The following is a 16,731-nucleotide window of genomic DNA, read 5'->3' on the forward strand; positions in this document are numbered from 1 at the left end:
GCTTGCTGGTCAGCTCACTCAGAGAACTCCAGGTTCATTGAGAGACCCATCTAAAGATACATGGTAGATTTGGGCCCTTTGAGGATATCTGTGCTCTGGTAGATAGCCTTCCCGTGAACATACAGGCTAAATGGACATAGTGGGCACTAAGTTAAATTTTTAAAAAAGCACAAACACGTGCAGTTGGCAGGAGAAGGTAGTGGGAGGGCAGAGAAGTAGATGAACACACATGTGAATACACACATGTTCCATAATTAGCAAACAAACATGCATGATTGCTTTTAATGGGGATAAAGTTTATAAATGGTTAAAAAAATACATCTCAAACTGTTTCTTCCATTGCATTTATTTTTAGATTGAATTTTTTTTAGCATTTTGGGTTTCACTTAAACATCCATTTGAGTTATTTTTATTTAGTTGATTGCCTGCTGAGCTTCTATGAACTGTGTTTGCCACCCTAGATTATGTAAAAGCTACAGAGGGTTTGTAGACTTAACAATGAACATGTGACCTTTAAATGCCATTATTTCATTACATGTTTCAAAGAGCAACAGTACCAAGACTCGAAGTTAGAGTGGAGTTAACACTGTACAGTAGTGAAGGTGAGGGCTAGCGTTTATCTGTTTAGATGACTTTAATTTTAATTAAAAAAATTACAAATTATATTTAATTTTATCTTCACAATCACTCAAGAACTGTTTAATTTTGTTGTTACTGGTGGTTTTGCACAATGCTAGGCAAATTATGAGCCCAACCAGAATTTTGTATGTTAGAATGGAGGAAGAATCAGTTTTGTTTTTTGTTGTTGTTGTTGTTGTTGTTTGGTTTTGGTTTTTGTCTTTTTTCTTTCCTTGTAGAGGAACAATCTCTGTAATCCAGGCCTAGAACACAATTTATATCACAGACTAGCCTTAAACTCGTGGTATTCTTCTTGCCTTGAACTTTTGATAGTCTTCTTGCCTCAATCTCCCAAAAAATGTGATTGCAGGTGTGGGCCCAGAAGCCAGTCAGACCTCTAGCGTTTTACTGTCAGAATCACTTGGGAGTCCCATGTATGTCAGATTCTTGTGACATGCTGTTGACATGCCTTAAGGCCCAGCACTGCTAATTGAGAACTTTTAGGCAAGGACAGGGAGTTTAGTTTCTGAGTGTGCTGGCATGGGACTGGCACTTGGGGAAACTGCTTCCTGCTATAGCCCTGGTACATTTTCTGGATTCCCACTGTTTTGTTGTTGTTGTTGTTGTTGTTGTTGTATGTGTTGAATTTCTCTTAAAGTTGAGTAGTCTCCTTTTGCAGTTAAAACCTAATAGTCAATAAACTTGCAACGTTCCAGTTAGGTAAAGGATTATCTCATGTCTTCTCTATTTACCTATAAGGGAAAAACCTTCAATAATCAGAAAGCCAAAGTACAACAGATCTGAAGAAAATTATGTGCCTTTTAAGTAAAGGTATAGCTGATTCATGTTAAGCACTAGCAGATACTGAAAAATATAGATTAAAAGTATTTGTATGCAAATGATTTACAGTTAAGGCTTATCAAATTCTTAAATTAGCTAGTAAAGATGCTAAAAGAGCAAGAATCTTAGCAAAGTTAACTAAGTTAGTCAACTTAGTTAATAATTAGATGTAAACCAAATTCAGTACCAACCTAATAAAATAGGTGATAAACACCAATTTCAAACAGACGTATAGGAATTATGATCTGAAGAGATTTAGAAAGTCAGTTTGGCAGGAAGACTTCCTGCTAAGATCCTAAATACTGTTACCCATGTGTAGGAGTACAGCGGTGTCCTTGTTCCCATTGGTGCTGAGACTTGGTGTCTGCATCATGCCAAGTGCTGAGAGGCATCAACTCAGAGGTGCTCACAAATACCCTGCACAGGAGATGGATAGATCTGTCTGCATGGTGTACGTTAGGCTGAGAGTGGCAGAGCAGGATTGTTATTTGAGGATTACTGGATAATGCAGTTAGCACATTTCAGCTGTTACATGATAGTTACTAAAATGAAAAAGTTACCATTATATATGTCATCATATGGGATCTTTAACTGACCATGCTGCAAACTTTGTTAATAAATCTTTGTTTTAATCAAAAAGTTAAAAGTAATAACATTTTAAACTAACATTTTGAGTATGGTTTGTAGTTTTAGTTAAGTAAAATAGAAGCAATGTAATGTGTTCTGTCATGTAACTGGATGATCTTTCTGTGTATTTTACATTTAAATATGTATTTTAAATTTATTTATTAAAATTTGAGTGTGTGACCTGCATGTATGTAGTACAGTACATGTGTGTACTGCCTGCAGAGACCAGAGTAGGGCTGTGTGTGTGTGACCTGCATGTCTGTAGTATAGTACATGTGTGTACTGCCTGCAGAGACCAGATCGGGGCCATGGATCCCAGGACTGGAGTCACAAATAACTATGAGCCATCATGTAGGTGCTGGGAACTGAACACAGGGTCTTTTAACCACTGAGCCCATCTTTGCATTAAGCAACAACAACATCAAAGCCCCCCCCCCCAAAAAAAATGATTCTGCAGGGGCTGGAGAGGAGGCTCAGAAATTAAAAGCACTTACTATTTTTGTAGAGGATCAGAGTTGGCTTCTCATTACTTTTATCAGGCTGCTCACAACTGCTTATACCACAGCGCACACACATACACATGCACAAAATAATACAATATTTAAAATCTGATTGTATGAGGGGACTCAAATTAATAATTCACTTCTGGAAGGTCAAAAAATGATTTGATTGAGTCCATTTAGCTTAGTTTTTGTTTACAAAGTATTTGAAGATAAATTTCTTTTAAATTTCCCTCTCCCCTTTTTACTTCTTTCCCTAGAGAAATGGTTGCATATAGCCCAAGTTGGTCTCAAACTCATTATATAGTCCCAGGTCTCGCTTGAACTTGCGATCCTCCTTCCTCTGTCTCCTGATGGCTGGGCTTACAGACATGCACCCTCGTGCCCAGGATATAGAATGCTACAAATGAAACCCAGAGTCCCCTGCATGCAAGCACTACTAACTGAGCTGTAATCCCAGCCCTCAGAACTTCTTAAGAGAAAAATGAATTTGACAGAAGAAAAGGTAAAAAAAAAAAAAAAAAAAAAAGTTAAAGGAACTGCATTAGAACAAACTGTCTAGCTTTTCTACATAGTGGTCATTCACACAAGCCATTAGTCATTGTTTATATGCTTGGAATTAAACTCAATTTTTACTTAAAACAAAAAACCACTTCAGAGCAGTCATGAAGGTGATTCAGTGGGTGAAGTCACTTGCTACCAAGCCTGATGACCTCAGTTACACTCAGGAAGCATTTGATTGGAGGACAGAGTTAGATCCCACAAGTTATTCTCTTACTTCCACACATGCTATGTGCACACACCCACACAAATATACACTCATACACAGTAAATAAATGCAATTATTAAAAGTCAGGGCAGGGGGGTGGGGGAGGGCACACGCCTGTAATCCCAGCACTCTGGGAGGCAGAGGCAGGCGGATTTCTGAGTTTGAGGCCAGCCTGGTCTACAGAGTGAGTTCCAGGACAGCCAGGGCTATACAGAGAAACCCAATCTCGGAAAAAAAAACCAAATCCAAAAAACAAACAAACAAAAACAAAAAGAGCTGGAGAGAGAGGGCTCTGGTTAAGAGCACTGACTGCTCTTCCAGAGATCTTGAGTTCAATTCCCAGCAACCATATGGTGGTTCCCAGCTATCTGTAATGGGATCCAATGCCCTCTTCTGGTGTGTCTGCTAAAGTGTACATATATATATAAAACTTTTTAAAAGTCTTTTAAAAGGAAATGTTAGAAAACTCTGCATTGCATCATTGTAAATAAGACTTAAAATTGGAGACATCTTTTTCTAACTTTAGTACTGTTCTGCCAGGAGACTTTTGCTGCAAGCTCTAGTTTGATTTCAAATTCAAGATGTCAAAGAAAATAGACTGGTTTACCAGTGTAGCCTTAGTGTTTAAGTAATTACCCATAGTTTAAAGATTAAATTGTTTGTATTATGCTGTGATACAATAGCTTTGTCTAGGTCCTTTCTGTGTATATCCTTAGCCAAACTGCTGCAAGAAAGATTCTACCTTGAATGCCATGTGTTGTCTTGGAAAGCTCACCTCACTTCTCTGGACCTTGGTTTCTATTTCTATAATGTGACAGAGAAGGACACAAAGATGTTGAGTGTGCCTCCCAGTTGTCATGTCTCCTGAGGTAGTAGGTACTCACCCAGCTGTATTCAGTCCTGGTGTGGGTATCTGTGTAGTCTAGTTTTTAATATCACACTTCTTACAAGACTTCAGGAGTTGTCTAGCCCACATCTGCTTCCTTTCTGGCTACTTATTAGAGGCCCAGAGGAGTAACATGACACGCCCATCATCACCCAGCCTAGCCTCGGCACACTGCATGTTCTCTGTGTGTGCTGTGTCAAGCACTCAGACCACATGCCAGCAGCTCCGTGTGCACCTCTGTGCTTACATGTGTGCATTTGGAGCTCTACTTTTGACTCTAATTCTTAACTTGTCTAAATGTTTAGAAGTCTTCTAAACAGTCCCGGAAATCTCCAGGAGATGAAGATGAGAAAGACTGCAAAGAAGAGGAGAACAAAAGCAGCTCTGAGGGCGGCGACGCTGGCAATGACACAAGAAACACGACTTCAGACTTGCAGAAAGCCGGTGAAGGGGTGAGGATGTGCTGATGATTTCCTTGTCTCCTCTTGGCCTCTTAGAAGACATTTCACTCTGGCTCAGTGTCCATGGCTTAGCATTAGTGACCATTCGGCTTGTTACTCACAAAGCCTGAATGAGGTCAGATGCTTAGACTCTGACGACAAAAGAGAGCCCTGTGGAAAGTAAACCTTCTTGGAAAATTCAGGCTTGAATTATTGAAATATTACTTTTTCAAACTACATTAGTAACTATATATTTTAAAGTAGGCTACAAATTATTGATACTATGAAATGTAACAGTTCTGTTTCTTTTATTACAAAGTCAATGGCATGTCCAAAATAGAATATGTAAATGAAGTATCCTTAATATAAATATAAAGAATGAATTAATAAGGCAACTATATTTCTTTTTTTTTAAAAGATTTATTTATTTATTTATTATATGTAAGTACACTGTAGTTGTCTTCAGACACCCCAGAAAAGGGAGTCAGATCTCATTATGGATGGTTGTGAGCCACCTTTGAACTTAGGACCTTCAGAAGAGTGGTCAGTGCTCTTAACCACTGAGCCATCTCTGCAGCCCCCTATATTTCTTTACCTTTTGCTATTCTCCAATAACCACACAGTAGAAATAAGATTCAAAACTGTATTTCAATAGCTGAGCAATTAAATGATTACATTTAACTCCTCTGCTAATCTGGCTCTTTGGACCCCTTCTTCATGGGTCCAGTTCCTGCTGCTGATCTCCACTCCCCCACGCACCCCCCACATCCCCCCATCCCGCCCCACCCCCCACCTGCCCCCACCCCCGCTGGCAGATGTCCCACCATATTCTCTATTCCCAGACATTGGGTGATCAGCATTTATTGACAAGACAGAGAATAAATGGTAACTGTTTATACAAACTTAACAGGAAATTCTTGGTATAAGCATTACAGTGCCATGCCCAGGTTGAAACAAGATAGGAAGGCAGAGAAATAAGCACTTGAATAACAAGGGTAAACCTTACATAGTGCACTAAACATTACACCTACAAGAGTAGAAGTGTTCAAGCTATATTTGAGTACTAATATTTAAAAATACCCACAGGAACAGATTTATTTACCTTGAGTCTTGTTAACTTCTATTGACTTTGGCATTTACAGGCAGGTCCACACTCATAAAGGGTAGTAAAGGTCATTTGTGCACATAGGCATTTTCCACAGCATTTCTTCTATGTACATTTCTCATCTTCAAATAATGAGTCATGCAGGCTGAGCACTTGAGTGGAGAGTGCTGGCCTAAGGATTGACTTACCCCAGTGATGGACTAAGTGGATGAGTGGTGTCGCACACCGGGTACATTGTTACTCTGCTGGGCTCGGATTGTGTGACTGTGTTCTTACCTGTTCGTATCAGTGCCGTGCCTCTCAGCTTTTTCTTCCTTCATCTTAGTTATCTGTCATTACTCTTAAAGTATGGTTTCAGTTGTTGTCTTGCTCTTGTCACTCAGGATAACCTTCCTCAACCTCCTCCTCCTCCCTCCTCTCAGTTTCTGAGACAGGATCTTACTGTATAGCTTTGTCTGTCTCACCATATAGCTCAGGCTGGCCTCAAATTCATAGCCTCATGCTCTCCCCTCCTGTGTGCTGGGCCTACAGGATGCACACCACATTTGACTGGTTCCTTGCAGCATCTGGTAGAACTAGACGGTTTGTTCTGACTTTCCTGCCAACCACCATTCTCTCCTGCTTGCTTCCCAGAGCTCCCAGAGCTCTCCTTCCATCTGTCTAAGTACACTTCCTTAAAAGTCCCCAGACCTATCTTACCAACATTGTTCAATTTGGTTTGTTAATGAGTAATTTTTAATGACGACATTTATTCACCACTGTGATTCTAAGGTTTATTCATTTTCTTAATAAAAAAAAGTTATTTCTTGGGGTGGGGCCTGTCACAGCCTGCAGTGGTCCAGGCTTGGAGGTCCCAGGACACCTTTTGAGAAGCCATACTCCTCACATTGGTCCTGGGGATTCAGCTCAGGCGTGGGACTTAGCAGAAAGTGCCATCTTGCCAGGCCTTGTTCAGTTTTCAATGTTTGTGTTTATATGGTGTACATAACTCTATGTGAACATTGCCACAATTTATTCTGTCTACTGTAATGGGTACCCGGCCTGTTTCCAACTTTGGACAGTATTGTTACAAGCATTTTGTCACCTAATGTTCATGCTCAAGATGTTTAGGTATGTAGCTAGCGCTGACGATAGCTCTCAGCCTTGTCAAGTTACTTTACGGAGGAGTTGGCCAGTTTATGCTCGGGCCAACAGCATATTAAAGCCCCTGAAGTTAACTTGGTGTTGTCTGAGCTTCATTGTTGACAATATATTGATGTAAAGTAGTCACTGTGGTATGACTTGCAATGCTGTATGATCAACGATGAGGTCACATTGTTGTTGTGCTTGGTTTCTGTCAGCCAGCCGTGCTGCTGCTTCATGATGTGCAGTTCAGGATGCTCACCTATTTGCCCATTAGACTGTTTCCTTACTGGTTTATAGGACTTCACTTACTCTGTAGGATACTCTTTAATATTTGTCTTACCTGTTCACTTTCTTTCGCTTTTTAAAAAGAACATACTTTATTAACTTTATTATACTCAGCTGTTGACTCTTTTTCTGTGGTTAGCAGTTTCTGTCTTTACACATAACCATGTCAGCCATCTTACTGAGATTGTCTGTTATATATTAGGAGCGTCTATCTAGGTCCTCCTGGGCTCCCCTGGTCAATTACCCACCCACCCTAAATTACAGTAGCTTTCTAAAGAGCCATGATACTTCATAAAGCTAATGGCCTGATGTTAGACTTACTTTAAATACTTAGTACTCATAAGCTGGGTAGAATGTCCAAGGGCCTCTGTTTTCTTGATGCACAAATCTCTAAAGTGGTTCAATATATGATTTATCAAAACGAAAAGTTGATGAGAAGCCTGAGATGAGTCCATATCATGAGGCAGGCAGTCCCAGGGCAGAATGCAGGTACGTGGGTGCTCACTTGGGATACACCCTATAAACTTGGTGTGTGATCGCTTGTTTCCAAGGAAACAAGCTCATGGCTTGGGAGTACAGGACAAAGTGCTGAGGGTTCACAAGAAAGGACGAGGTTTGACATAGTTTCTTAGAGTCGGAGAGTGAACAGACTTAGGGAGTGACAATAATTGTTGAGGCTCTTGGGGCTAGTCGGCGTGTGCCTGAAGTAAGCAGTGGGCACGGTTGAGGTTTGCTCTAGGCAGAATGAGTTGTACAGGCTCAGAGAGGGCAGAATTCAATTCATCTTGATTACAGTAAAGGAGGTTGAGGCGGGGGTGGGGTGGGGGGCACTAGGGAGACTGGGGTGGGGAATGGGGGGCTGGGGTGGTGGTGGCTGGGGGGATGGCTAGCTATAGAATCCAAAATATGTTTATCAATTGAATTTCTTAGTGTTCAGTTTTTGCAGTTTCTCATACATTCTAAATACTATTTCCCTGGGAAATGTAGAGTTGGCAAAAGTTGTTCCCCAACAGATAAGCTGTCTCTCTACCTTCTTCAACTTTTTCCTTTACCTTAACAGGAGCTTTTAATTTTATATAAGCCCATTTATCAATTCTTGAGATTATTTCTTATGATGATAAAGCTTTAGAAAGTTCTGGCTTGTGCTTATGTCTTAAAATACTTTGCCTATGTTTTTCTTAACTTTTTTTGGATTAAAAAGTTATTGAGAATTTCATATATGTATATATAAGGTGTTTTGATAAAATATTGATCCTTCCAGTCCATAAGTATGGGAACCCCTTCCATCTCCTGCTTTCCAGGTTTTTCAGTGTCTTCAGTTTTCATCATGAAGGTCTTCAACTTCCTTGGTTAGATTTATTCCTGGGCATTTTACTTTCTTTTACAATGAGATGGTTTTCTCTGGTTCTCCTGATGTCTGTAGGTGGTCTTCATATCTTGATCCTTTGTTTATGTGGTCTGAGGATTCCCTGGTGGATCGTCAGCTGCATACGGGATGACTTTTTATTCCCCACCTCTAGCCCTTTAGTTCTTGTGTATAGTAAGTAGTATCTGAAAGGTCATTACATTAAGAACTTGTCTAGTTTCCTTCTCTTGCTGTGACAAAACACTGACCAAAAACACCTTGAGGAGGAGAGGCTTATTTGGCTTACATTGCAGGTCACAGTCTGTTTCTGAAGGATGCCAGGGCAGGAACTCAAGCAAGGCAGGAGCTTGAAGAGGAAACCACAGTGGAATGTTGTTTGTTGGCTCACTCATTGGCTTTCCCACTGCTTTGTAGTCAGCTAGCTTCCTTATATAGCCCAGGAACACCTGCGTAGGGATGGCTTTGGCCACAGTGTGCTGGGCTCTGCCACATCAATCATCAGTCCAAGACAGTTGCTCCCAAACACGGCCACAGATAACCTGATCTGGGGAGTCTCTCGGTTGAGACCCTCAGATAATTCTAGGCTGTGTCAGGTTGACAGCTGATGTTATTAACAAGAACAGAATCTGAACGTTTTATATTTTGGTTCAGTAAAGTCTCTTAGACTACCTCAGATAGCTTTTACTTGTTTGCAAATCCTGGTTTACTACTTCTTTACGCTGCTACTTCGTTGTAGTGTACTACTTCTTGTATTAGTGTATTTTATTATATTTTAATCATGTTTCTAAATATCACTGTCTTTTTAGAAGTCTTTAAATGTGAAGAAGCTGTCACATGGAGGATTTAAAAATTAAAATTTTTACTTAATCAAATTTTATCACTGGCAACAAATAATATATATTTTTGCCCAATAGTAAGGTTTTTATCCGTTAGAATAACTTAATAACTATACATACACACATACATACACACACATATATTCTGGTCTGTTAATAGAAATATTAAAAAAAAAAATAGAACCAGCACATTCATTCCTGCGCTTGTGCCTCTGCCCCAGCGGCCTTGCTGGCCATGCACTGGTAGGCAATGGCCAACCTGTTTTTATCTTTTGGAGATTCAGACTCTGATCTCCACAGTCTCTCCACCCAGCTCACTAGGTTTCCACTGGCGAGTCACTACCATGCCAACCTGTGCTTCAAATCCCCCACATAAGCACCTCAGGCAAACCCACGCTTGGCCACCATACCTTTCTCTCTTGAATCCAGACAAGCTGCTGAGTGAAGGAAAACGCAACGCAAACTTAGTTCAGAAACAATGGTAACTCAATCTCTGGGTGCAACAACTAAAATCTGATCTTGTAAGCCTTATTAAAATTTGATTCCTAAGGATCCACCATACTAGGAAACTCTAGCATTACATTTTACCCCTCTGCTGTCCTGGTTCCAAAGAGAACTAACTCTCCTGATTCCTGTCTCCTTCCATCCAACCTAGAAGTCCTGCCTATTCACCCAGTGATTGGCTCCTTTATTCATTAGGGGATTGGTTCACAAGAGCAGCATCAGGCCCATTCACAACACTGGTCCTTGTCCATTCCCACACCCTGCTTATCTCTTTCCTGTTTCCAATCTAGAATCTGTATATGGGAGAAAACAAGACTTATTTGTCTAAGTCTTGTTTATATGTTTTATCTCAATGATCTCTAGTTCTAATAATTTTTATTCAATCACCATAGTTTCTTTTGACTGAGTAAAGTGAATGTGCATGTCTGTGTGTGTGTGTGTGTGTGTGTGTGTGCGTGTGTGTCTGCTTCTGCCTGTCTGTCTGTCTGTCTCTATGTATCAAATTTTCTTTATCCTTTCATAGGCGCCCAGCCTGATTCCATAACTGTGCTATTACTGTAACTACTACAATAAACATGGGTATATATGTACCTCTACTATATGCTGCCTTTGGTTCTTTGTATGCACATATTCAGGGTTGGTATACATGAACTATAATTCTGTATAATTTATTTTTTTAATTTGTATGCATGTCTGTGCATGTGTATGTCAGAGAGCATCATTGAAAGTCCTCTATAATTCTCCACTTAAAAAAAGGAAGAAGACAGTGTCTCAGTAAACCTGCTGCTCACAGATTTTGCTAGGCTGACTGGCTAGTGCCTTCCATCTCTTCTTTCCTCTTACCAGCACTGGCAGTACCAGTATGTACGTCTCTACCCAGCTTTACATAGGTGCCGGGCCAGGGATCCGGACTCAGGGCCTCATGCTTGAGCAGCAAGCACTCTGCATGTAGAGCCATCTGTGCTCCCAGCCCTTGTTTGTAGTCTTATGGGGACCTCCATACAGATAATAATAGCTAGGCTAATTTGTTTCTCCAACAGTGTGTTAGGCTTCCATTTGCCACCCACATCCTCCCCAGCCTTTAATGTTTGTTTTCTTGATGATAGATAGCTATTCCTGCTGGCATGAAATGAGATCTTACTGTAATTTTGATTTGCATCTCACTGCTCAAATCACCAAATATCCAAATCATAATACCGTTTTTCCATAAAAAATGATATATATGAAAATATATATGGCTCTTGCCTGCCATATTTTGGGTATCCATTAGCTTTGCTGTCCCCTAAAGCCTCTTTACTGTGTCTCTCATTAAAATAAATACCTCAAGGCAGCCACTGATGGGATCCTCCAGATATCAGCCAACATACCACACAAGGTTCAAAAGGTGACCACAGAACATGACTACCACATTGGCCTTTAGGTCAAGGAAGCATCAGGCCTAGCAGACACCCAGAGTTCTAGGTCTAGTCTATAGACACCATTATGACTTAAAAATTAATACATGAGATCACAGTAGTTATAGTAGACATTACAGTCCCAAACTTGACAGTTGCACTGCAAGAACCTATTTGACAGCACCTTATTTAAAACAAAGATGTGTGCTCCCAAAGTGGTCGCATTGGTGCTGCCATCCCTAATGCATGGGCAGAGCTCTGAGACCACTGCTGGGTCTGCTTGAAACTATTCTTTAATAGGAATTGAGCTGTTCAATGAATTTTCTGCTGCAGTAAACAAAAGATTTATTGCCTTTTAAGTGATATTAATAAAATATACTTTTAAAGGTTTCTTTGATTAGCAAATTTTCATTATTTGGGTATCTTCCTCCTCCCAAGGGAAGAGTCCTCCAAAGTGTCTGTAAGTATAATCATATGTTTAGTGTTTCATTTACTGATAAATCAGTTATCAGGCATTACATTTTTCAAGTTCAAAGGTTATAAGTATGCCTTTAAAAGTTTAAAGATCCACTAGTCTCTTTGTTTTGGGTAGCGGCAGACAAATTTAAGTTTTCTGTTATGTGGGAACGGTAAGCTTGATACCTTTTCTCCTCGGGAAGGTCCTATGTGATTTGATAGGGTAAGTGTAACAGGCTTTGGGTAAGAGGGAACATCTACCTACACATGTGTTGATTGAGTTATTTATGATAAAGCTGTTTTAGTGGGAAAATATTTGGGGCCTAAGTTCCCTTTTTTTGTTCAACTCATGAGAACTAGAAGTGGTTAATATATTTAGGTTAATGACACAGAAAACAAAAATAACATCTCTTTGGGGAAATATAACCTGACATGATTTGAAGTGAAATCTAAATTTAAATGTAATTCTTGGGTCTGTAAGATGGCTCAGTGGATAAAGTGATTTACCACCAAGCCTGATGACCTAAGTTTTGATCCCAGAGTCTATGGGATAAGAGAGGGCCTACTCCAGTAAGTTGTGATCTGACGTTCATATATGAGTCCACTGTATCATGTGCAATTGTACACACGCGCGCGCGCGCACACAAATAGACACATGTACTTAAAAAAGATAGAATATAAAGATTAAGATTTTAATTATTTTACAAAGCAGGAATATTTTATCTTTGTTGCAAAGTCAGAGAGTAGATGCACTGACCTTGTTAACTTTTGTACTTTGCTGTGCATGTGCATTACAAGTAACTACAGTTGCAGGTGTGGTGAAGGGGTCTGAGTGTGCCCAAATAGCCGTCAGCTTATGTCACTCATCTCTAGTCAGACAGGCCAGTCCCATGGCACGGATCACTGCCATCTTAGTGTGGTGGTGGACAGCAGCAGTACACACCTCCCTGAGAGGTACACACCTCCCTGAGAGGTACACACCTCCCTGAGAGGTACACACGTCCCTGAGAGGTACACACCTCCCTGAGAGGTACACACCTCCCTGAGAGGTACACACCTCCCTGAGAGGTACACACCTCCCTGAGAGGTGCAGCATGTGTCACTGTCATAACTTCCTCCTCTGGAGAGGAGGCAAAGGGGACTCTTTAGGGTTTGTTTTGGTTTTGAACAGAATCCTAACAATAGCATGTAACTTTTTAGTTGATACAAAGCAAAGCTTCTGAAGCTGTTTCACCTCAGAGAACTAGAGTCTGGTGCCTGAAAGGATGCTGAATTTTGTCAAATGCCTTTTCAGCATCTAATGAGACGATCATATGGTTTTTTTCTGAGTTTGTTTATGTAGTGGATTGCATTGATTGATTTCCTTATATTGAACCATCCCTGCATCCCTGGGATGAAGCCTACTTGATCATGGTGGATGATTGTTTTGATGTGTTCTTGGATTCGGTTGGCAAGAATTTTATTAAGTATTTTTGCATCAATTTCATAAGGGAAATTGGCCTGAAGTTCTCTTTCTTTGTTGGATCTTTGTGTGGTTTTGGTATCAGCGGAATTGTGGCTTCATAGAACGAGTTGGGTAGTGTTCCTTCTGTTTCTATTTTGTGGAATAGTTTGAAGAGTATTGGTGTTAGGTCTTCTATGAAGGTCTGATAGAATTCTGCACTGAAGCCATCTGGTCCCGTGCTTTTTTTGGTTGGGAGACTTTCTATGACCCTTTTTATTTCTTCAGGTGTTATGGGACTGTTTAGATGATCTATTTGATCCTGATTTAGTTTTGGTGTCAGATATCTGTCTAGGAAACTGTCCATTTCCTCCAGATTCTCCAGTTGTGTTGAGTATAGGCTTTTGTAGTAGGAGCTAATGATTCTTTGAATTTCCTCAGTTTCTGTTGTTAAATCTCCCTTTTCATTTCTAATTTTGTTAATTTGGGTACTGACTCTGTGTCATTTGGTTAGTCTGGCTAAGGGTTTATCTATCTTGTTGATTTTCTCAAAGAACCAGCTCCTGGTTTTGTTGGTTCTTTGTATGGTTCTCTTTGTTTCTACTTGATTGATAGGGGCTGGAGAGATGGCTCAGCGGGTAAGAGCACTGACTGCTCTTCCAGAGGTCCCGAGTTCAATTCCCAGCACCCACATGGTGGCTCACAACCATCTGTAATGGGATCTGATGCCCTCTTCTGGTGTGTCTGAAGACAGCAACAGTGTACTCATATACATAAAATAAATATGGCTCTACTTGATTGATTTCGGCCCTGAGTTTGATGATTTCCTGCCTTCTACTCCTCCTTGGTGAAATAGCTTCTTTTTGTTCCAGGGCTTTCAGGTGTGTCATTAAGCTGTTAGTGTATGCTCTCTCCATTTTCTTTTTGGAGGCACTCAGGGCTATGAGTTTTCCTCTTAGCACTGCTTTCATTGTGTCCCATAGATTTGGGTATGTTGTGTCTTCATTTTCATTAAGTTCTAAAAAGTCTTTATTTTCTTTATTTCTTTCTTGACCAAGGTATCATTGAGTAGAATATTGTTCAGTTTCCACGTGTATGTGGGTTTTCTGTTGTTTTTGTTGCTATTGAAGACCACTCTTACACCATAGTGATCTGATAGGAGGCATGGGATTAGTTCGATCTTCTTATATTTGTTGAGGTCTGTCTTGTGACCAATTATATGGTCGATTTTGGAGAAGGTACCATGAGGTGCTGAGAAAATATCATCCTAAGTGAGGTAACCCAATCACAAAAGAATACACATGGAATGCAATCTCTCAACGTGGGTATTAATTAGCCCAGAAGCTCTGAATACCCAAGGCACAAATCGCATAACAAATGACTCCCATGAAGAAGTATGGAGAGGGTCCTGATCCTAGAAAAGATTGATCTAGCATTGGAGGAGAATATAAGGACAGAGAAAAAGGAGGGAGGTGATTAGAGAATGGATGGAGAGAAGGTTTATGGGACATATGGGGAGGGGGGATCATTTGGAATGTAAACAAAGAATATAGAAAATAAAAATATTTAAAAAAAAAAAAAGAGTCTGGCGCCACAGGTGTGACCCACAGGTGTGACGAGCTTCCCTTGTCAAGTGTCCTAGCTCATCTAAGGCTTGTTTTATTTGCTTTTTTTGTTTTTACAGACCTAACTACCGTAATGAATGCTGCATATTGAAAGAAACCACAAGAAGGTTAACTGTTTGGTTGTCTAATCTTGGATTTGATGTGACCCAACAGTCTTTGTTGTCACTGACAGAGCCCCAGTGTGTGCATTATTCACGTTCCTCTCTGTTCTGTTGAAGGAAAAAGAGACATTTTAACCTTTCCAAGGTTATTGACTTAATTTTATGTTATTTGGTTGCATGAAGTTGCCCTTAATCACTAAGAATGAACAAGATTCTGCAGACTTGTCTAGGCTCCTTTTCCAAAGCAGTCCAAGTCATCAGCTTCCTGCCTCTACCCCACCATCATCAAATACTCAGCTAAATAGTAATTCGTATTTTTAGATGACTACTCAACATAATACTTGAGGATGGGATTTTCTTTATAACAGAACCCAAGAACCAACTCCTAGATGCATACTGTTGGTATATGGGAGATAAAATTAGAGTCATCTTTCAGTTTTAAGGCCATGTGTAAAGTTTAACCATATTGTACAGTACCTGTTCTGTATTAGAAATAGCTCGTTGAAACTTACACTTCTCAAAACTCATGTTCCTGTGTACACAAACTGAGTTTGTATGTGAACTTAGTCTTTTTGTGTCATACCAAAATAAAGCAAGGATTTATTTTTTTCCAAAAGCCAATATGATTTGAGCCAATCACTCAAGATGGTCACTGTCACTTTACACTCGAAAGCTGAAATCAGCAGGAGCACTATGGGAAAACAAAGCATTGACTCTTGAATATAGACTTTTAAAATAAACTTTTCTTTTAGAATTAGAGTAGTTAACATTCATCCGCCAACCGTTATTATGTGTACATTATTGCCGCTATTGTGATAATAGAGTCGTATTTATTTTTATGCCAGCTTATACTGTGAGAACAGATTAGTCAGTCTGGGTTTCATCAATACTGCTATGCTTGTCCTTGGAAGATCTTTTGTGTGTGTTTGAGGTTTGTAGCTGAAAAGTTTACTGTAAAAAAAAAAAAACAAACAAAACCAACAAAAAAATGTATTGTTTTTACAGAATAAATTTATTGGAATGTGTACTGGGAGTAAGGTTTGAGGTTGTAAACAGCTGAGTTCGTGTTATTTGGCTTCATATGTATAATGTGAGGTATTCATGTAATTCCTGTATTATAGCAAACAATGACAGCAAATTGACATTAGAATTAAGTGCAGGTGAAATTTTTATTTTTTCTATCATTTTTCCTTTTAAGTATTCTGGATGTTAGGTTAATTGAACACTGGGAGGGACAGGAGGGGGTAGCAATAGGATCTGTCTGCACGTCTGAGACAACCCGCTCAGTGGACCCCACGTTACACACAGACTGTGTGCGTCCCATTTGCTTTTGGTGTTCTTACTTTGGTGAAGAACTAATGGACATGGAGAGAAAATAGAAGAAGACGTAAAGCCCAGTGTCATTGTGGTGATGGAGGGGAAGCGGAGCTCCAGGTGGATGCACATTAAGAGACAGGCCGTCAAGTCAGGTTTTTTTCTGAAAAGGTACTTTTTAATTTTAAATATTTTATTTTAAAATAATGTAATTTGTCAAAAGATCTCTTCATTGTCATGCAAAACTTATGGAGAATGTAGATAGCATTTTAAATTGGAACATATAACAAAGGTTTTTGTTTGTTTGTTTATTTGCAACAGGGTTTCTCTGTGTAGCCCTGGTGGTCCTGGAATTTGCTCTGTATGTAGACCAGGCTGGCCTCGAAATCAGAGATCAGCCTGTCTCTGAATCCCAAGTGTGGGATTAAAGGCATGTGCTACCACTACCTGGCACAGATTTCTTAAATAAAAAGTTCAAAATTTGTCATGAAAATGTATA

At 39.8% G+C, this 16,731-nt stretch overlaps 1 protein-coding gene across 1 annotated transcript in view; it reads left to right on the forward strand.

Moving 5' to 3' along the window:
* Hdgfl3 (HDGF like 3) overlaps positions 1-16,714 on the forward strand; it is a 60,749-nt gene extending 44,035 nt beyond the window's left edge. The window contains exons 5-6 of the mRNA XM_052159607.1: positions 4,546-4,692; positions 14,877-16,714. Of these exons, the coding sequence (XP_052015567.1) occupies positions 4,546-4,692; positions 14,877-14,882 (153 nt within the window). The 3' untranslated portion in view covers positions 14,883-16,714. The remainder of the gene's footprint in view (positions 1-4,545; positions 4,693-14,876) is intronic.
* The last annotated feature ends 17 nt before the right edge of the window (positions 16,715-16,731 follow it).

Source organism: Apodemus sylvaticus, chromosome 1 (assembly GCF_947179515.1).
Source record: "Apodemus sylvaticus chromosome 1, mApoSyl1.1, whole genome shotgun sequence".
NCBI lineage: Eukaryota > Metazoa > Chordata > Mammalia > Rodentia > Muridae > Apodemus > Apodemus sylvaticus.